Here is a 21,447-nt window from a genome sequence, read left to right as displayed (position 1 = left end):
CTTTGAGATATATTTACAAAAAACAATAGATGGTTGAAACTTACCCAAGTCACGACTCTGCCTTATATGTTTGAGGAGCACCCTTAATCAGCGAGTTTTTTAAGGGGGGAAAAACATCCATTGAATTCTCCCACCTTGCGCGATGCGAGAGGGAGTGTCAGACTCTTATTGACTAAAAACCACCCTGTTCCTACTTCTGCTTTTCGAGCCGGAGCCCCGTAACCTTCGAGTTTTTTCCGACCATTTCATCATACCAAGATAACATAATTATTAACTTTGAACTATGTTGTACGTTTGCCTCATCTAGTTATTTAAGAGATTGACGTGTAAAAGTGTTATTTTATAACCTATTTGCAAAATAAATATCATTTATCATTTGTCCCTGCAGACGACAACGTCCGTCCGTGCAAGGAGATCCTCCCGTTCCCGTGCCAGACGCCGGCCATGCCGCACTACCACTACCGCAGCCTGCTGTACCTCGCCGTCAAGGAGATCAACCTCAACGCATACACCAGCCGGACTGGATCCGCCAGGAATATTACGGTAAGATATTATTTGACTCTTTTCGATTTAGTGCCATGCTTAAAATATAATTAACTAACGACCCACCCCAACTTCGCAGGGGTGTAATGGTGATATATTATACATGTATTCCACAAATAAACCTTCCTCTAACTATTAAAAAAAACGCATCAGAATCCGTTGCGTAGTTTTAAAGATTTAAGCATACAAAGGGACGTATGGACAGATAATGCGAGTGTTTTATACTATGTAGTGATAATACATTTAACTTTAAAAAACAACTGACTATAAAGTATAATGTAAGGAAGCGCACGGGAGCTAACTGAAAAAGCTATCTTTCCCAAAAAATATAAGTGTTTCAAGATTATATAAAAAAAACAACATTAACATTTTCTTGTTTGTGTGATACCGAATAACTGAGTTGTTACATCTGACTGGTCACCAACTTGGTGAGACTTAGCTTCCCTCGAGACGAATGACCACCTACATTATTATTATTACTCCATTTTATTAGATACAGTGTCATATTATGTTATACGTTCCACCCTAGGTCCGCATCCAGCTAATGTCAGGAGAGAGCGAGGGCTCCGCCCTGCCAGCAATATTCGGCCGCAGCTCCTGTCCAGAGTTCACCAACGAGGCATACACCACCGTGCTCTACCATAACAAGTATGTTTAACATAAATATTTTACATTTCTTCTACTAAGGAACCATAAGTACTGCTACCGAACATAAAGCCTCGGGTCCAAATCACTATACCTTATGCGCTGTAACAAGCTGCGGCTGACAGATTCAGTAACGTTTCGTTGCTGCGATTTAAAAATTATGCCTTAATATTTTGGCTGTATCACATTCGTATTATGTTAAATCATTCGGATGCGTAGTTAATTAAATTAAAACCAACCGGAATGTTCTAGTATTTAATTAAAATCTAATGAAATGAAAAATAAAGTAAAGTGTTATGCGTATAACGTAAAGCCATAGTCGTGTTTAGTGATGGGATGTACTGCAACGATGGATAGGTAGTCGATGTTTTTTTAGAATAAAAAACGAAAATCGTGCGTCGTTCAATTATCATTCTTAAAAAACCTTTAATTATGTGGGTAAATCCACTGTAGACGCGGCTCTCTCTGCCCAAACCACAGTGACATTATCTGAGCAGAAATATGTAGTAGGCATTTTTCTAGACATTTCCGGCGCCATTGATAATGCGTGGTGGTACTTAATCTAACATATACAAACTAATATACCCTTGTTTTCTTCACGGTTCTGTAAAACTGAAACTCTGAAACACCTCAGGGCTCGGTCATAAAATATTTATTTTGACAAGTATATACACGTAGTTAGACTGCACAACTAAATAACACACACATTTAATAAAAAAAAATAAAGAGAATTAAATGTATGCTGCGAGTATCGATAGCGATAAAAAAAGATTTTTCTAATGTCCATCCCTAAAGAGAGACGTCAACGTCATACTGGCATCTGTCAGCCGCACCTTGTTATAGCGCACAAGGTATAATTAGGCAAAATATGGTGAAAAATAGATGTTAAACTGTTGTTGACCTACTCTGCATACGAATTCGGTTATTATAAATAAATACACACTAATATTATAGTTTCACGAGTACAAGAGAACGCACTGACTTTGTATATACTGTTAAAAAAAACCTTCATGTATAAAAAATATCACACTTATTCCAAATTTCCTATCTTTTACTAGGAACCCGTCTCTATACGACGAGATAAAGCTGAAGCTGCCAGCGGACCTGGGCGACCAGCATCATCTACTGTTCACGTTCCTACACGTCTCCTGCCAGAGGAAACCCGTCGCACCTGACCAGGAGAAGAACCTCGAGACTCCTGTTGGATACTCTGTAAGTTGCTACAAATTACTTATTAAGTTTGGTCTAAAGTTATAGCTTTATTTTTTGTCTGCCTAGAATATTTTTTTCTGTTATGTTTATTACAATCAGCTTAATACCTTGTCCAAATTAAAAACTATTCTCTGACATTGACACGTCTAAAATGGATACATTCAACATAATTATTATTAAATGCTGAAAATAGCGACAATACTCAACCAATTTAAGACTTTAATTGATATTGATAACAATAAAATTAGTTATTTTTCAGATAGATAAAAATTTTATAAAAAAAAATACATACGGTAAAACGGGGTGAATAGAATTCAAAGGGTGAATAGACACAGGAATATATGTTAGGACATTTTTCCAACCCTATTCTGTATCTATTCACCCCTCGAATTCTATTCACCCCGTTAACTCAGTATGTAACACATCCGTTTCCCTACAGTGGCTCCCTCTATGCCGTAACGGCAAGCTGACGTGCGGAGACTTCAGCCTGCCCGTGATGCTGGAGGAGCCCCCGCCCAACTACTCGTACATATTCCCCGACGTACAACTACCCGGCACGAGGTGGATCGACAACCACAAGCCTATATTCAACATCACGCTCGATGCCCACACTACTGTACACCCGCTGGTAAGTTTAACTGGTGTAGATAGATACGATTTCGAAGAAGAAATGTTTTGTTTATAAACTACTCAAAACAAAATAGGTATCCGAAACGTTTGGAAACGATATCAGGAGACGGGAAGTGTAGCCAGGAGGCCTGGGTCAGGATGAATTCGGGCTACAACTGCCCAGGAAGATCGATACCTAAGATTGACTGCGCGCCGGGAGCGTACTGTAACCGCTCGTACCTTACAAACTCGACTACGGCAATCTACAGGAACGAGAGTCAGCGATCAAACCATTTGGAATCGACTTCATGAAGATGGACAATACTTCAGAGTACGAGCTATTCGACTGAAATTGACGAGGGCTCATCGTGCGGCACGTTTAAGGTACGCTCGCGAGCATTTGGAATGGACCATGGACAACTGGAAGAATGTGCTCTTTACCGACGAGTGTAAAGTGAAGTTTTACAGTGACGACAGACAGGTACCCGTGTGGAAAAGAGAAGGGGAACGTTTTTCTGAACCGTGCATTCATGGAACAGACCATTTTGGGGGTCCCAGTGTTATGATATGGGGTGCAATTAGCTTATATGGTAAAACAGAGCTTGTAACTCTAAATGAAGGTACCGTAACCGCCTCCAGTTACATCGAGCAAGTAGTCCGGCCTCATGTCATCCCATTTTCACAAAGATTGGGCAATAACTTTGTCTTTATGCATGACAATGCTCGTGCACACACAGCTCGTCTTACACAAAGAGCACTCTCTGAAGCCAATATCACCATCTTACCATGGCCGGCCATGAGTCTCGACCTCAACCCCATTGAACATTTGTGGGATCAACTCAGAAGACGCCTAAAAGAAAATTACAGTGATGTGAAAAGCCAGCAGGAACTCATAACCGCCCTGAAACTCTGTTGGGAACAAATACCGGAAGAAAACGTGACGCAATTGACTGAAAGTGTCCCAGATTGGCTCAGAGAGTGCATACGGCGCAGAGGAGGGCCCACTCGTTATTAACAAATAACAAACTCCATACTTTTCCCCAGAATAGTAGTGCTTTACAAGATTATGTTCTTCCCTTATTTTTTGCAAATTTGCCTTAAAAGTGTAATTTATTGATTAAATAAACAAAACAAACCAAAGTTTCTAATGTTTCTGTTTACAGTATTCCTGAAAGCCCACTTGAAACTTGTACATTCATAAAAATTATATTTTTTGGTTAAATTTTAAGTTAGAGTAAAAAAACATGGTGGGCCCTATTTAGTTTTGAGTAGTTTAGTATAAGCCGGTAAACGAGCAGACGGATCACCTGATGGTAAGCAATCGCCGCCGCCCATGAACAGCCGAAACACCAGAAGCGTTACAAGTGCTTTGAGGGTCTTTTGGGGATTAGGAATTTAGGGGTTGTTGGAAAATCGGGAATTGGGAAGTGGAGGGGGGGGTTAATTTTTATGGGATATGGTTTATGGTATAATCATTAAATGTTAAAAATATTTGTGTAGGACGGTTACATCGAGCGGTTCGCGATGGCTTGCGAGGCGGTGCAGGAAGGGAATATCCCACCCCGCATCGGGCTCGCTAACATGGAGGCTGAGTTGAGAGCCAGGTAACATTCATTTATATTATCAAATTATTAATTCACAGAATAATTTATTGATTCCAAAGATTTTTTATTTAAAAACACGATTTTTAAACGGTATTATTAAGCTTTTTTTGTATAATCCGGTAAACGAGCAGATGGATTACCTGATGGTAGTAAGCTATTGCAGTCGCCCATGGACACTTAAAACACCAGAGGCGTTACTGGCTGCGTTGCAGGCCTTTTCGGGGTTAGGAACTTAAGGGTTGTTGGGAAGGGGGAGTAATTGGGTGACCAGTAACTTCCTGTTTGTTAGGCTCAAACTTGGAATTTTACCCCTTTTTCTGACGACGGGTCGATGTGATTCACATCAATTATCTTTAACAACTTTTTCCAAATACAAAAAGCAACCACCAAAACCCAATGTTACCATGCCCCCCCCAGTATAACGGAGCTGCCGACGGCGAGCGTGGAGGTGCTGGCGCGGTACCTGCCCGTGGTGCTGGACAAGCTGCTGCACCTGCTGGTGGCGCCGCCCGCGCTCGCCGGGCACACGCTCAACATCGCGCAGGACGTCTTTACTTGTCTCGCGCACATATTCACTGATATATCGGTTAGTATCTGTGGAATTGTATAATTAGTTTTGTAATAATAATGTCATTATCTGCGTATGCGCTGACTCCTAATAATACATCTCAAGCCAAAGTACAATGAAATTCTATCCATCTCATCTACTGGAAGCATCTCAAATACTGGAAGCATCTCATCACATTGGCAATTCAGCCTTTTTAAGAGGGAAAATCATCCAATGGCTTCTCCCGCCTTGAGCGAGGCGAGAGGGAGTGACAAACTCTTACTGACTAAAAACCACTCCTGCTTTTCTATCTGGAGTTCCAGTAAACCCACTAAGTAATCCGCACCTCAGGAACACTAACAGCCTGTAGCCGTATAATCCTGGACTATGGCCCTTCACTATATAAAAAGATTTGCCAGTTTAAAAGGATTAAATTCATCAAAGACTGATATTGGTCTCTGATAAATGTCCATCTCTGACAGATTTTTAACTGCCAACAAAAAATCTGTTGAAGACAAATCCTCCGCTAGCGCCGGTCACGTTTGCGCCCTACGGCATTTAATGTGTTAATCAGATCTTATGACACCCTTGGCGCTACTATACTACCACCACACGACACCAAATACTGCACACCTGCACAATAATAACTTATATTAATTACCTTCCAGAACATGAACGAAGGCGCGACCTGCGACAACCACGGCCGCAGCGGTCTGATCACCACCTACATCCAGTACCAGTGCACCATCCCCCGACCCTCGCTCACTGACAGAGACATCGGCCTGCCACTGCCCCCTGCAGGTATACAACTACCAACTAAAATAAAACTAGATCACTATTGCATAACCGTTTTTGCTTTTGCTCACCAGATGGCGCAAATGTATGTATATTTTTTCTAATCTTAGCAGTTGTCAAATATTGAACCTTCAATGGTGTAATACTAGCTAATAAAATGTATAACAAGAGCACGGACCAAGAGTCCGTGGAGAACTAATACAGGTAAATACAAATAAAAAAAAACACTTGCTAATTTCCTATTTGAAGAACTGGAGATTCAAACCAACGGCATCTAGTGCTTGTAAAAATCGATAGGCCGCATTGATAGTAACGGAATGCTCAATAAATAGACTAGCAGGAATAATTTTTCGATTCAAACCAGTAGTTCTCGAGATTGGCGTGTCTAAACAATAAGAACTTTGTAAAATAATGGTGATTTGTATCCCCAGTGATGACGGACGGGTCGTGTAAGATCCTGCACGAGGAGCTGGCGCTGCAGTGGGTGGTGGCCAGCGGCGCCACCAGGGACCTCGCCATGCAGAACTCTTGGTACGTCATAGAACTCATTCTACAGTCTATACAAACATTGTTATTACTTACTTAAGTCAAAGATACAATAGAGGACACATGTCATCATTGACGTTGGGTGAAGTAGCGCGACGTTGCCAGACTTCGCTCGACATGTCTGGCAACATCGCGCGACACGACATCGCTAATGATAAGTTGCGCATTGTCGCCATATATTTCGGTCGATAATTCGCGTGACATGTCGTGGGACATTTGTCCCCCTCGTCTGGGCTTTAGTCTGTATCAAGCACTAATAGACTGTGATTAATCTACTTCATTTATCATCATGTGTAGTAATGGAATTCTAATGATCATAACTTATATGGATTACAATTACCTTTATAATCAATTTTTTTTTCAATATCAAAAATATCTTTACAAACATAAACACATACACATCTAAAACTAAAACAAATTTTAATTATAATCTCTAATTTTTTAATATTTCCTACCACCCCTCTAGGGCCCTATTCGAGCTGATGGTGAAATCGATGGTAGAGTACTTGTACTGGAGCGGGGCGCACGAGGCGCGGCGCAAGGCTCGCTTCCCCGACCAGTTCACGGACGACCTCACCACGCTCGTCAACAACGTCACCACGGAGATCATCTCTAGGTGGGTAGTGCTTAACTTGATAAATGATATTTATTTTTGCAAATAGGTTACAAGATAATACTTTTACACGTCAATCTCTAAAATAACTAGATGAAGCCGGCATTTCCTATCGGACTACTATGAGAAGAAATGCCGAAACAAACTCAGAGGTCATAGTCTCTTTTAAAGTTCAGACAAAATCAATTAAAGATGTCGGAGAACCGTGCAAGTTGATTCTGTATTTTGAGGAAAGAACCACAACAGATTGAACGGACCTGTTCAGATGGCAGCACGCAAAGAACATTGAAGAAGATTGAAGAACAGTTAGCTTAGTACGAGTTTTCTTTACGTCGAAACGAGAGCACGTTCGGTGCTCTGATTGGCCAGCTCGAATAAACCAACCAATCAGAGCGCCGAACGCGTTCTTGTTTCTATTACTTTAAACGTAAAGCAAACTCGTACTAAGGTTACAGTATGAAATGTACGCAACTTTTTGCAAACAGTTGTCATAGCTGCGATCAGTGTTGGTCAAACTAAGTACTGTAGTAAAATGGTATATCATCCTTCTATATCTATTTATATGTTCATAAATTTAAGGCAAGCCTGCATTGTGCAAGACTCGCGCAAGCGGTAATAAAAACTATTTGTGACCAAATCCATCCATCTAATTTATCGAATGTTTTGGGGAACAAATGATAAATTTTGACGTCAGTTCCAGAAACAAGAATTACCATAGTTGTACTGTGATAGTTTAAACCTATTTTAAACCTGCTATAGCCAATTAAAACCACATAAATTAATGGAAAAAGCTCTACTAGTTTCGATTCACAGAGGGACTCATCATAAGCAGAGCTTGTCTCCATTAATCTACGCGTGTAAATCGTGATTTTGAGTTATCTCAGTATATTTCACGACATTATTATAATAATTAAACCACCTTTTTAATTTAAATAGATACGGCAAAGATAGTCGCCTCACCCAGAGCCTGAACAACAGCCTGGCATTCTTCCTGTTCGAGCTGCTGAGCGTGATGGACCGCGGCTACGTCTTCAACCTGATTCGAACCTACTACAAGCAGATGTGCGCTAAAATCGCCTCGCTGCCTGATGCTGTGCCCCTTGTTCACTATAAGGTATATTTTTTGTGGAATATGAAGAAAACGAGGAGACGGATCACCTGATGGTAAGCAATTAGCGCCGCTCATGGCCACCCGCAACACCAGAGGAATCACATATTTTAAGTATTTAATTGTTACTCGCCATTTAGACTAACGATTAGCTCTAAACAACTCCCCCTAAAAGAGGGGAAGTCACCGGAGTAATTAGGCCTCCGGTAACCTCACTCAAACAAAGAAACAATTATTGTTTCGCGTCGGTTTTCTTTGTAGGCCGTGAACACTCAGGCGAGCCGACCCAAAGAGTGCCGTAGAAACTCTCTCACACTTGAGAGATTGCTACTACAAACGCATATACTAACATGTATCTCTCCCTCCCCAGCTGGCCTTCCTCCGCATAATATGTTCCCACGAGCACTACGTGTCGCTGAACCTGCCGCAGCCGCTGGGCGGAGCCCCGGGGGGCGTGTCCCCCGCCGCGTCCTGGCAGTCGCTAGGGTCCCAGTCCAGCGCCCCGCCGCGACACACGCTGGGACACGAGTTCCGCTCGCGACACTATCTGGCCGGACTCTTGCTCACTGAGCTCACTAACGCTTTGGAGTTGCAGTAAGTGTGATGTGGAAGTCGTGTTGTTGTTTGTGTGTAGAAATTGTTACGTACGAAGATGAAAAAGAATATTTTGGAAACTTTTTACGAGACTCCGATTTATTACGGGACTGAAGCCGATCAGACAAGTTTTAGATCCATACAGCAAATGCCGTTAGTGATTAAATATCATGAAGGCAACGCTGCTGTTCAATACCTCGTGGCCACGTGTCAGACGGTATTTTACTCTCAGATGGGGCGTTTAATACAACTTCATAGTCATGCAGTACGAAAAGTTGTGGCGATGCACAAATATTCCTCATTTACACCGTTGGGCCGTCTGTTACACCGTAACGTAACATCCCCCCCAGGTCCCCGGTGCTGCAGTGCGCGGCGGTGGGGGGCGTGCTGGCGCTGCTGACGGCGCACGACGCCGACCCGCGCCTGGCGCCGCCCGACACCAAGGCGCGCGTCGCCGCGCTCTACCTGCCGCTGCTCGGCATCGCCATGGACGCGCACCCGCAGCTCTACCGGGGCTTCTCCACCAACAAAGGTATTCTTCATCACACGCCGACCCGCGCCTGGCGCCGCCCGACACCAAGGCGCGCGTCGCCGCGCTCTACCTGCCGCTGCTCGGCATCGCCATGGACGCGCACCCGCAGCTCTACCGGGGCTTCTCCACCAACAAAGGTATTCTTCATCACACGCCGACCCGCGCCTGGCGCCGCCCGACACCAAGGCGCGCGTCGCCGCGCTCTACCTGCCGCTGCTCGGCATCGCCATGGACGCGCACCCGCAGCTCTACCGGGGCTTCTCCACCAACAAAGGTATTCTTCATCACACGCCGACCCGCGCCTGGCGCCGCCCGACACCAAGGCGCGCGTCGCCGCGCTCTACCTGCCGCTGCTCGGCATCGCCATGGACGCGCACCCGCAGCTCTACCGGGGCTTCTCCACCAACAAAGGTATTCTTCATCACACGCCGACCCGCGCCTGGCGCCGCCCGACACCAAGGCGCGCGTCGCCGCGCTCTACCTGCCGCTGCTCGGCATCGCCATGGACGCGCACCCGCAGCTCTACCGGGGCTTCTCCACCAACAAAGGTATTCTTCATCACACGCCGACCCGCGCCTGGCGCCGCCCGACACCAAGGCGCGCGTCGCCGCGCTCTACCTGCCGCTGCTCGGCATCGCCATGGACGCGCACCCGCAGCTCTACCGGGGCTTCTCCACCAACAAAGGTATTCTTCATCACACGCCGACCCGCGCCTGGCGCCGCCCGACACCAAGGCGCGCGTCGCCGCGCTCTACCTGCCGCTGCTCGGCATCGCCATGGACGCGCACCCGCAGCTCTACCGGGGCTTCTCCACCAACAAAGGTATTCTTCATCACACGCCGACCCGCGCCTGGCGCCGCCCGACACCAAGGCGCGCGTCGCCGCGCTCTACCTGCCGCTGCTCGGCATCGCCATGGACGCGCACCCGCAGCTCTACCGGGGCTTCTCCACCAACAAAGGTATTCTTCATCACACGCCGACCCGCGCCTGGCGCCGCCCGACACCAAGGCGCGCGTCGCCGCGCTCTACCTGCCGCTGCTCGGCATCGCCATGGACGCGCACCCGCAGCTCTACCGGGGCTTCTCCACCAACAAAGGTATTCTTCATCACACGCCGACCCGCGCCTGGCGCCGCCCGACACCAAGGCGCGCGTCGCCGCGCTCTACCTGCCGCTGCTCGGCATCGCCATGGACGCGCACCCGCAGCTCTACCGGGGCTTCTCCACCAACAAAGGTATTCTTCATCACACGCCGACCCGCGCCTGGCGCCGCCCGACACCAAGGCGCGCGTCGCCGCGCTCTACCTGCCGCTGCTCGGCATCGCCATGGACGCGCACCCGCAGCTCTACCGGGGCTTCTCCACCAACAAAGGTATTCTTCATCACACGCCGACCCGCGCCTGGCGCCGCCCGACACCAAGGCGCGCGTCGCCGCGCTCTACCTGCCGCTGCTCGGCATCGCCATGGACGCGCACCCGCAGCTCTACCGGGGCTTCTCCACCAACAAAGGTATTCTTCATCACACGCCGACCCGCGCCTGGCGCCGCCCGACACCAAGGCGCGCGTCGCCGCGCTCTACCTGCCGCTGCTCGGCATCGCCATGGACGCGCACCCGCAGCTCTACCGGGGCTTCTCCACCAACAAAGGTATTCTTCATCACACGCCGACCCGCGCCTGGCGCCGCCCGACACCAAGGCGCGCGTCGCCGCGCTCTACCTGCCGCTGCTCGGCATCGCCATGGACGCGCACCCGCAGCTCTACCGGGGCTTCTCCACCAACAAAGGTATTCTTCATCACACGCCGACCCGCGCCTGGCGCCGCCCGACACCAAGGCGCGCGTCGCCGCGCTCTACCTGCCGCTGCTCGGCATCGCCATGGACGCGCACCCGCAGCTCTACCGGGGCTTCTCCACCAACAAAGGTATTCTTCATCACACGCCGACCCGCGCCTGGCGCCGCCCGACACCAAGGCGCGCGTCGCCGCGCTCTACCTGCCGCTGCTCGGCATCGCCATGGACGCGCACCCGCAGCTCTACCGGGGCTTCTCCACCAACAAAGGTATTCTTCATCACACGCCGACCCGCGCCTGGCGCCGCCCGACACCAAGGCGCGCGTCGCCGCGCTCTACCTGCCGCTGCTCGGCATCGCCATGGACGCGCACCCGCAGCTCTACCGGGGCTTCTCCACCAACAAAGGTATTCTTCATCACACGCCGACCCGCGCCTGGCGCCGCCCGACACCAAGGCGCGCGTCGCCGCGCTCTACCTGCCGCTGCTCGGCATCGCCATGGACGCGCACCCGCAGCTCTACCGGGGCTTCTCCACCAACAAAGGTATTCTTCATCACACGCCGACCCGCGCCTGGCGCCGCCCGACACCAAGGCGCGCGTCGCCGCGCTCTACCTGCCGCTGCTCGGCATCGCCATGGACGCGCACCCGCAGCTCTACCGGGGCTTCTCCACCAACAAAGGTATTCTTCATCACACGCCGACCCGCGCCTGGCGCCGCCCGACACCAAGGCGCGCGTCGCCGCGCTCTACCTGCCGCTGCTCGGCATCGCCATGGACGCGCACCCGCAGCTCTACCGGGGCTTCTCCACCAACAAAGGTATTCTTCATCACACGCCGACCCGCGCCTGGCGCCGCCCGACACCAAGGCGCGCGTCGCCGCGCTCTACCTGCCGCTGCTCGGCATCGCCATGGACGCGCACCCGCAGCTCTACCGGGGCTTCTCCACCAACAAAGGTATTCTTCATCACACGCCGACCCGCGCCTGGCGCCGCCCGACACCAAGGCGCGCGTCGCCGCGCTCTACCTGCCGCTGCTCGGCATCGCCATGGACGCGCACCCGCAGCTCTACCGGGGCTTCTCCACCAACAAAGGTATTCTTCATCACACGCCGACCCGCGCCTGGCGCCGCCCGACACCAAGGCGCGCGTCGCCGCGCTCTACCTGCCGCTGCTCGGCATCGCCATGGACGCGCACCCGCAGCTCTACCGGGGCTTCTCCACCAACAAAGGTATTCTTCATCACACGCCGACCCGCGCCTGGCGCCGCCCGACACCAAGGCGCGCGTCGCCGCGCTCTACCTGCCGCTGCTCGGCATCGCCATGGACGCGCACCCGCAGCTCTACCGGGGCTTCTCCACCAACAAAGGTATTCTTCATCACACGCCGACCCGCGCCTGGCGCCGCCCGACACCAAGGCGCGCGTCGCCGCGCTCTACCTGCCGCTGCTCGGCATCGCCATGGACGCGCACCCGCAGCTCTACCGGGGCTTCTCCACCAACAAAGGTATTCTTCATCACACGCCGACCCGCGCCTGGCGCCGCCCGACACCAAGGCGCGCGTCGCCGCGCTCTACCTGCCGCTGCTCGGCATCGCCATGGACGCGCACCCGCAGCTCTACCGGGGCTTCTCCACCAACAAAGGTATTCTTCATCACACGCCGACCCGCGCCTGGCGCCGCCCGACACCAAGGCGCGCGTCGCCGCGCTCTACCTGCCGCTGCTCGGCATCGCCATGGACGCGCACCCGCAGCTCTACCGGGGCTTCTCCACCAACAAAGGTATTCTTCATCACACGCCGACCCGCGCCTGGCGCCGCCCGACACCAAGGCGCGCGTCGCCGCGCTCTACCTGCCGCTGCTCGGCATCGCCATGGACGCGCACCCGCAGCTCTACCGGGGCTTCTCCACCAACAAAGGTATTCTTCATCACACGCCGACCCGCGCCTGGCGCCGCCCGACACCAAGGCGCGCGTCGCCGCGCTCTACCTGCCGCTGCTCGGCATCGCCATGGACGCGCACCCGCAGCTCTACCGGGGCTTCTCCACCAACAAAGGTATTCTTCATCACACGCCGACCCGCGCCTGGCGCCGCCCGACACCAAGGCGCGCGTCGCCGCGCTCTACCTGCCGCTGCTCGGCATCGCCATGGACGCGCACCCGCAGCTCTACCGGGGCTTCTCCACCAACAAAGGTATTCTTCATCACACGCCGACCCGCGCCTGGCGCCGCCCGACACCAAGGCGCGCGTCGCCGCGCTCTACCTGCCGCTGCTCGGCATCGCCATGGACGCGCACCCGCAGCTCTACCGGGGCTTCTCCACCAACAAAGGTATTCTTCATCACACGCCGACCCGCGCCTGGCGCCGCCCGACACCAAGGCGCGCGTCGCCGCGCTCTACCTGCCGCTGCTCGGCATCGCCATGGACGCGCACCCGCAGCTCTACCGGGGCTTCTCCACCAACAAAGGTATTCTTCATCACACGCCGACCCGCGCCTGGCGCCGCCCGACACCAAGGCGCGCGTCGCCGCGCTCTACCTGCCGCTGCTCGGCATCGCCATGGACGCGCACCCGCAGCTCTACCGGGGCTTCTCCACCAACAAAGGTATTCTTCATCACACGCCGACCCGCGCCTGGCGCCGCCCGACACCAAGGCGCGCGTCGCCGCGCTCTACCTGCCGCTGCTCGGCATCGCCATGGACGCGCACCCGCAGCTCTACCGGGGCTTCTCCACCAACAAAGGTATTCTTCATCACACGCCGACCCGCGCCTGGCGCCGCCCGACACCAAGGCGCGCGTCGCCGCGCTCTACCTGCCGCTGCTCGGCATCGCCATGGACGCGCACCCGCAGCTCTACCGGGGCTTCTCCACCAACAAAGGTATTCTTCATCCACAGGGTAGCGCGCGATACTCCACTGCTGGACTAATAGACTCTATAGTCTCCATTTAAGAAGGTTTGTCAATATCGCTACATTTAATAACCGATTTTTGTGTAATAAGTAATAACAATTGGTTATTCACATTGTTCATCCTTAAGAGTTCCATTGTTACTTGAAACTAGTTGAGCTTTTTCTCTTTGAACACTCGATCGGCCATGGGAAGTGTTGTGGAACATATCTAGTTTACTACGCTACATAGCAAATGATAAAACAGTTCTTCAGTAATTTTTAAATAGCAATAAGTAACACACAAATTATCTTTACAGAAGTACTACAGCTGGACAGTGAAATAGGACAGTTCAGCAACTTGCACACCGCGTCGTCTCCCGAGGGGGATTTTAAGCAGGTATGTTGAACTATTTCTAATTTTCTTTTAGTAATTTCTTGTTAAATTATTACATAAAAAAATAATAAGATCGCGATAAATACCCGTGGCCAAGCGCGTGCGTGTCGTGGTGCGACAGTGACCACAGACGTAAGTCGTGCAACACTCGCGACGCGGTGTAGTTGCTGAGGGGGGAGCGGGTGACTAAACTGTACTCCTTTAAGCTATTTGGCCACTGACACTGACGCGGCTGTGATATTGTCCCCCCAGAGCGGGCGCCCCCCGTTCAACAGCGAGACGAGCCGCAACCTGGTGATGTGCGTGGTGTGGGTGCTGAAGTGGAGCTCCCGCCCCGCCCTCGCCGCCACCGTGGCCGACCTGCCGCCGCACTCGCTGCACGCGCTGCTCGCGCTCATCGACCTCGCCTTCCGCTGCCAGGAGTACAAGGTACCACTCACTATCACTCCCGGCCCTCGCCGCCACCGTGGCCGACCTGCCGCCGCACTCGCTGCACGCGCTGCTCGCGCTCATCGACCTCGCCTTCCGCTGCCAGGAGTACAAGGTACCACTCACTATCACTCCCGGCCCTCGCCGCCACCGTGGCCGACCTGCCGCCGCACTCGCTGCACGCGCTGCTCGCGCTCATCGACCTCGCCTTCCGCTGCCAGGAGTACAAGGTACCACTCACTATCACTCCCGGCCCTCGCCGCCACCGTGGCCGACCTGCCGCCGCACTCGCTGCACGCGCTGCTCGCGCTCATCGACCTCGCCTTCCGCTGCCAGGAGTACAAGGTACCACTCACTATCACTCCCGGCCCTCGCCGCCACCGTGGCCGACCTGCCGCCGCACTCGCTGCACGCGCTGCTCGCGCTCATCGACCTCGCCTTCCGCTGCCAGGAGTACAAGGTACCACTCACTATCACTCCCGGCCCTCGCCGCCACCGTGGCCGACCTGCCGCCGCACTCGCTGCACGCGCTGCTCGCGCTCATCGACCTCGCCTTCCGCTGCCAGGAGTACAAGGTACCACTCACTATCACTCCCGGCCCTCGCCGCCACCGTGGCCGACCTGCCGCCGCACTCGCTGCACGCGCTGCTCGCGCTCATCGACCTCGCCTTCCGCTGCCAGGAGTACAAGGTACCACTCACTATCACTCCCGGCCCTCGCCGCCACCGTGGCCGACCTGCCGCCGCACTCGCTGCACGCGCTGCTCGCGCTCATCGACCTCGCCTTCCGCTGCCAGGAGTACAAGGTACCACTCACTATCACTCCCGGCCCTCGCCGCCACCGTGGCCGACCTGCCGCCGCACTCGCTGCACGCGCTGCTCGCGCTCATCGACCTCGCCTTCCGCTGCCAGGAGTACAAGGTACCACTCACTATCACTCCCGGCCCTCGCCGCCACCGTGGCCGACCTGCCGCCGCACTCGCTGCACGCGCTGCTCGCGCTCATCGACCTCGCCTTCCGCTGCCAGGAGTACAAGGTACCACTCACTATCACTCCCGGCCCTCGCCGCCACCGTGGCCGACCTGCCGCCGCACTCGCTGCACGCGCTGCTCGCGCTCATCGACCTCGCCTTCCGCTGCCAGGAGTACAAGGTACCACTCACTATCACTCCCGGCCCTCGCCGCCACCGTGGCCGACCTGCCGCCGCACTCGCTGCACGCGCTGCTCGCGCTCATCGACCTCGCCTTCCGCTGCCAGGAGTACAAGGTACCACTCACTATCACTCCCGGCCCTCGCCGCCACCGTGGCCGACCTGCCGCCGCACTCGCTGCACGCGCTGCTCGCGCTCATCGACCTCGCCTTCCGCTGCCAGGAGTACAAGGTACCACTCACTATCACTCCCGGCCCTCGCCGCCACCGTGGCCGACCTGCCGCCGCACTCGCTGCACGCGCTGCTCGCGCTCATCGACCTCGCCTTCCGCTGCCAGGAGTACAAGGTACCACTCACTATCACTCCCGGCCCTCGCCGCCACCGTGGCCGACCTGCCGCCGCACTCGCTGCACGCGCTGCTCGCGCTCATCGACCTCGCCTTCCGCTGCCAGGAGTACAAGGTACCACTCACTATCACTCCCGGCCCTCGCCGCCACCGTGGCCGACCTGCCGCCGCACTCGCTGCACGCGCTGCTCGCGCTCATCGACCTCGCCTTCCGCTGCCAGGAGTACAAGGTACCACTCACTATCACTCCCGGCCCTCGCCGCCACCGTGGCCGACCTGCCGCCGCACTCGCTGCACGCGCTGCTCGCGCTCATCGACCTCGCCTTCCGCTGCCAGGAGTACAAGGTACCACTCACTATCACTCCCGGCCCTCGCCGCCACCGTGGCCGACCTGCCGCCGCACTCGCTGCACGCGCTGCTCGCGCTCATCGACCTCGCCTTCCGCTGCCAGGAGTACAAGGTACCACTCACTATCACTCCCGGCCCTCGCCGCCACCGTGGCCGACCTGCCGCCGCACTCGCTGCACGCGCTGCTCGCGCTCATCGACCTCGCCTTCCGCTGCCAGGAGTACAAGGTACCACTCACTATCACTCCCGGCCCTCGCCGCCACCGTGGCCGACCTGCCGCCGCACTCGCTGCACGCGCTGCTCGCGCTCATCGACCTCGCCTTCCGCTGCCAGGAGTACAAGGTACCACTCACTATCACTCCCGGCCCTCGCCGCCACCGTGGCCGACCTGCCGCCGCACTCGCTGCACGCGCTGCTCGCGCTCATCGACCTCGCCTTCCGCTGCCAGGAGTACAAGGTACCACTCACTATCACTCCCGGCCCTCGCCGCCACCGTGGCCGACCTGCCGCCGCACTCGCTGCACGCGCTGCTCGCGCTCATCGACCTCGCCTTCCGCTGCCAGGAGTACAAGGTACCACTCACTATCACTCCCGGCCCTCGCCGCCACCGTGGCCGACCTGCCGCCGCACTCGCTGCACGCGCTGCTCGCGCTCATCGACCTCGCCTTCCGCTGCCAGGAGTACAAGGTACCACTCACTATCACTCCCGGCCCTCGCCGCCACCGTGGCCGACCTGCCGCCGCACTCGCTGCACGCGCTGCTCGCGCTCATCGACCTCGCCTTCCGCTGCCAGGAGTACAAGGTACCACTCACTATCACTCCCGGCCCTCGCCGCCACCGTGGCCGACCTGCCGCCGCACTCGCTGCACGCGCTGCTCGCGCTCATCGACCTCGCCTTCCGCTGCCAGGAGTACAAGGTACCACTCACTATCACTCCCGGCCCTCGCCGCCACCGTGGCCGACCTGCCGCCGCACTCGCTGCACGCGCTGCTCGCGCTCATCGACCTCGCCTTCCGCTGCCAGGAGTACAAGGTACCACTCACTATCACTCCCGGCCCTCGCCGCCACCGTGGCCGACCTGCCGCCGCACTCGCTGCACGCGCTGCTCGCGCTCATCGACCTCGCCTTCCGCTGCCAGGAGTACAAGGTACCACTCACTATCACTCCCGGCCCTCGCCGCCACCGTGGCCGACCTGCCGCCGCACTCGCTGCACGCGCTGCTCGCGCTCATCGACCTCGCCTTCCGCTGCCAGGAGTACAAGGTACCACTCACTATCACTCCCGGCCCTCGCCGCCACCGTGGCCGACCTGCCGCCGCACTCGCTGCACGCGCTGCTCGCGCTCATCGACCTCGCCTTCCGCTGCCAGGAGTACAAGGTACCACTCACTATCACTCCCGGCCCTCGCCGCCACCGTGGCCGACCTGCCGCCGCACTCGCTGCACGCGCTGCTCGCGCTCATCGACCTCGCCTTCCGCTGCCAGGAGTACAAGGTACCACTCACTATCACTCCCGGCCCTCGCCGCCACCGTGGCCGACCTGCCGCCGCACTCGCTGCACGCGCTGCTCGCGCTCATCGACCTCGCCTTCCGCTGCCAGGAGTACAAGGTACCACTCACTATCACTCCCGGCCCTCGCCGCCACCGTGGCCGACCTGCCGCCGCACTCGCTGCACGCGCTGCTCGCGCTCATCGACCTCGCCTTCCGCTGCCAGGAGTACAAGGTACCACTCACTATCACTCCCGGCCCTCGCCGCCACCGTGGCCGACCTGCCGCCGCACTCGCTGCACGCGCTGCTCGCGCTCATCGACCTCGCCTTCCGCTGCCAGGAGTACAAGGTACCACTCACTATCACTCCCGGCCCTCGCCGCCACCGTGGCCGACCTGCCGCCGCACTCGCTGCACGCGCTGCTCGCGCTCATCGACCTCGCCTTCCGCTGCCAGGAGTACAAGGTACCACTCACTATCACTCCCGGCCCTCGCCGCCACCGTGGCCGACCTGCCGCCGCACTCTCTCACTATGACTTACACTCACTCTCTCACTTGGTCATCGACTGATTCAAACATTCAGTCCCCGTCCCGTCCCATACCATCAATTGTAAATATTTCTATTCAACTTAAAATGTTTCAAAAACCATTTTTTTATGTACCAGGGTCGTAAAGAACTACTGAAGTGCGCACAACAGAACGTGCGCAAGACGACGGACATCAAGGCGAAGCTGGAGGACGTCATCCTGGGACAGGGCTCCGCAAGGAACGACTTCATCATGAGGAGGAAAGGTATGGACTCACTGCTGGTAGGGAGACTGAAGGGATGCTATACCAGACGGCTATTTATAAGCAATCTTTATCCAAAAATATCTGTTTCGGTCGAGATCTTTGGAAGAAACTTCATAAAACTAAAGCAAAATATTGAAATTATTTGGATTGATATTGGTTGGTATATCGAATAATGTATTAGTTAGTTCCTCTTTAATTGACGCCACTTGCGATTAAAGTAATTCCCAATAAAATAGTTCATTGTTTCGATATGTTATATTTGGTGGGTGGACAAGTTAATTTTAAGAAGACTGAAATGTCATTATTTCATTACTTTCTGTGATTTCAATTAGGAAATGTATTTGATAATTAATTTTCTAGCTGCCGCACTCAGCGACATTTAATAATTACTTAATACCGTTTTTGGTCCTAAAACGATTGCTAAGGACTGGGAAACCATCATGGCGGAATGGCAGCAACGACTGTCGCAACCGAGGGCTGGGCTCGCTGTCATTGCAGCGGTAACTCCCCTCTTTGAGGAGTGGCTAGAGAGGCGCCACGGCGTCCTCACCTACCGCCTGACGCAGGTGCTTACCGGACATGGGAGTTTCGGTAGGTTCCTGTTCCTTATTGGGCGGGAGGAAACGCCCGGGTGTCATCACTGCGAGGACCGCCCGGAGGACACTGTAGAACATACAGTGGCGGTGTGCCCTGCGTGGGCTGAGCACCGCCAAGTCCTCAGGGATGTGGTCGGCGACGGCGACCTCTCGCGCCCGGCACTGGTTCAAGCCATGGTGCGGAGCGAGAGGGACTGGGATGCCGTCTCCTCCTTCTGCGAAGCAGTCATGCTAGCTAAGGAGGAGGCGGGGCGCGTGAGGGAACAAACCTCCTCACGCCCCAGCCGTCGCGAGAGACACTCTGGGCGTCGGGGATCGCGTGACGATCTCCGGCCACCGTAAGTGCGGGTCTGCGGACGGTGAGCAAGGGTAGCTCATCGCCCGAACAGAACCAGACCCGTGCGTGCGGCGCGTCGCGTTCCGCGCGCGCCTCAAAGAGCCATCAGACCACCACAGATGGGGCCCAGTAGGGCTGATGCCTGATCCGGAGCTGCGGACTACCTAGCGGGTTTACCGGGGCTCCGGCTCGAAAAGCAGGAGAAGGAACGGGGTGGTTTTTAGTCAGTAAGAGTCTGACACTCCCTCTCGCCTCGCCCAAGGCGGGAGAAGTCATTGGATGATTTTCCCCCTCAAAAGAAAAAAAAAAAAAAAAAAAAAGGGACTGGGAAACCATTAAGTGTCTCTGAGTACGACAGTAAATCAAGTTGTGCAATTTACTTCTTGAAGTATAAGTATGATATAAGCGATGATAAGTTGACAATACAAGAGTTTGTTAGTTTAGAAATTAGTTGATGGGTCAAATGAACAATAAAATGGCTAAATAGTTCCCCGAATGCGGGCGAGATATGAAAGTGAGTGCTAGGTGTGTCGGGTGTAGGTGCGTGTCGCCGCGAGCGCTGGCGCAAGGACCTGTGGCGGGGCGGAGCCCGCGCCGAGGGCGGAGCCCCGCCCACACCGCAGCCTGCGCTGGCTGCTGCACTCGCTGCCGAGGTCTCACTCACACTGCTGCAAGCACTGGATACTATTGTGCAGGTTTGTAATTATTTTCCTTTCTTAATATTGAAAGGGCATTATAACTAAAAATTGGCTTGTTTTAAAATAAAATTCTGTTGAAGTATCGATAACTTGTATTTAAAGTATTCAAAAGTAATGTTATGTACTCTTTAATAACGGATTTAGTTATATATGGCTCTTTTTCATGCAAAATTCATAGAAACAGCTCTTGACGTTTTGAAAAAAGTGTTAAGAAGATTGACTTTGTTTTTATTATATTAACAACACTAAACACTGAATTTTATGAGTTATATCGAAAATGTTACGTCCCCCAGTCGTGCGCCAGCCTGGAGTGCGGGCAGGCAGTATGCAGCGCGGCGCTGCAGGTGGTGCTGCGCGCGCTGCAGCGGAACCAGAGCGGCACCGTGCTGCAACACATGTTCGCCACGCTCCGGGCGCTCATTGTCAAGGTAAATGTAATAAACATAACTACAATACATTGTTATTGATAGATTAGACAACTCTCTTCAAAGCAAGTGTCCATGGGCGGCGGCGATTGCTTACCATCAGGTGATCTGTCTGCTAATTTGTCGACTTATTCCATAAAAAAAGCTTTTCTTGGACCTTAATCTGGCATTTGATAATATATGGTACAGCAAAGTCATAAACAAGGTTTATAAATATTTTATATCTCCTTATTATTATGTCTTACCTATATAATAACATCTAAAATATGTTATATAAAATAAAGTACAATACTGAAATTACATTATAGCTTAATAATCTTAATCAGTACTGCCACAGGGAAGTATTATGGGACCAATTTTATTTCTCATACAAACACAACTGACTAAGTCATAGTTATAAACTTTTTGTCTAAGTTAAACTAAGGAAGTAT

At 53.7% G+C, this 21,447-nt stretch overlaps 1 protein-coding gene across 3 annotated transcripts in view; it reads left to right on the top strand.

Moving 5' to 3' along the window:
- Positions 1–21,447, top strand: part of LOC118273235 (dedicator of cytokinesis protein 7) — a 37,839-nt gene that overhangs the window by 8,524 nt on the left and 7,868 nt on the right. For 2 of the 3 annotated variants that reach the window (XM_050695861.1, XM_050695866.1), the window contains 17 exons: positions 389–543; positions 1,073–1,191; positions 2,247–2,400; positions 2,840–3,028; positions 4,510–4,613; positions 5,031–5,199; positions 5,829–5,961; positions 6,387–6,486; positions 6,968–7,117; positions 8,051–8,228; positions 8,593–8,816; positions 9,167–9,348; positions 14,333–14,412; positions 14,662–14,838; positions 18,834–18,960; positions 20,419–20,588; positions 20,885–21,019. In XM_050695861.1, the coding sequence (XP_050551818.1) occupies positions 389–543; positions 1,073–1,191; positions 2,247–2,400; positions 2,840–3,028; positions 4,510–4,613; positions 5,031–5,199; positions 5,829–5,961; positions 6,387–6,486; positions 6,968–7,117; positions 8,051–8,228; positions 8,593–8,816; positions 9,167–9,348; positions 14,333–14,412; positions 14,662–14,838; positions 18,834–18,960; positions 20,419–20,588; positions 20,885–21,019 (2,546 nt within the window). The remainder of the gene's footprint in view (positions 1–388; positions 544–1,072; positions 1,192–2,246; positions 2,401–2,839; positions 3,029–4,509; positions 4,614–5,030; positions 5,200–5,828; positions 5,962–6,386; positions 6,487–6,967; positions 7,118–8,050; positions 8,229–8,592; positions 8,817–9,166; positions 9,349–14,332; positions 14,413–14,661; positions 14,839–18,833; positions 18,961–20,418; positions 20,589–20,884; positions 21,020–21,447) is intronic. The other variant, XM_050695862.1, reaches the window with a different exon arrangement.

The sequence above is a fragment of the Spodoptera frugiperda genome, chromosome 1 (assembly GCF_023101765.2).
Source record: "Spodoptera frugiperda isolate SF20-4 chromosome 1, AGI-APGP_CSIRO_Sfru_2.0, whole genome shotgun sequence".
In the NCBI taxonomy this organism is placed as follows: Eukaryota; Metazoa; Arthropoda; class Insecta; order Lepidoptera; family Noctuidae; genus Spodoptera; species Spodoptera frugiperda.
The sequence above is the reverse complement of the archived record's forward strand: the minus strand, read 5'-3'. Positions and strand labels throughout refer to the sequence as shown.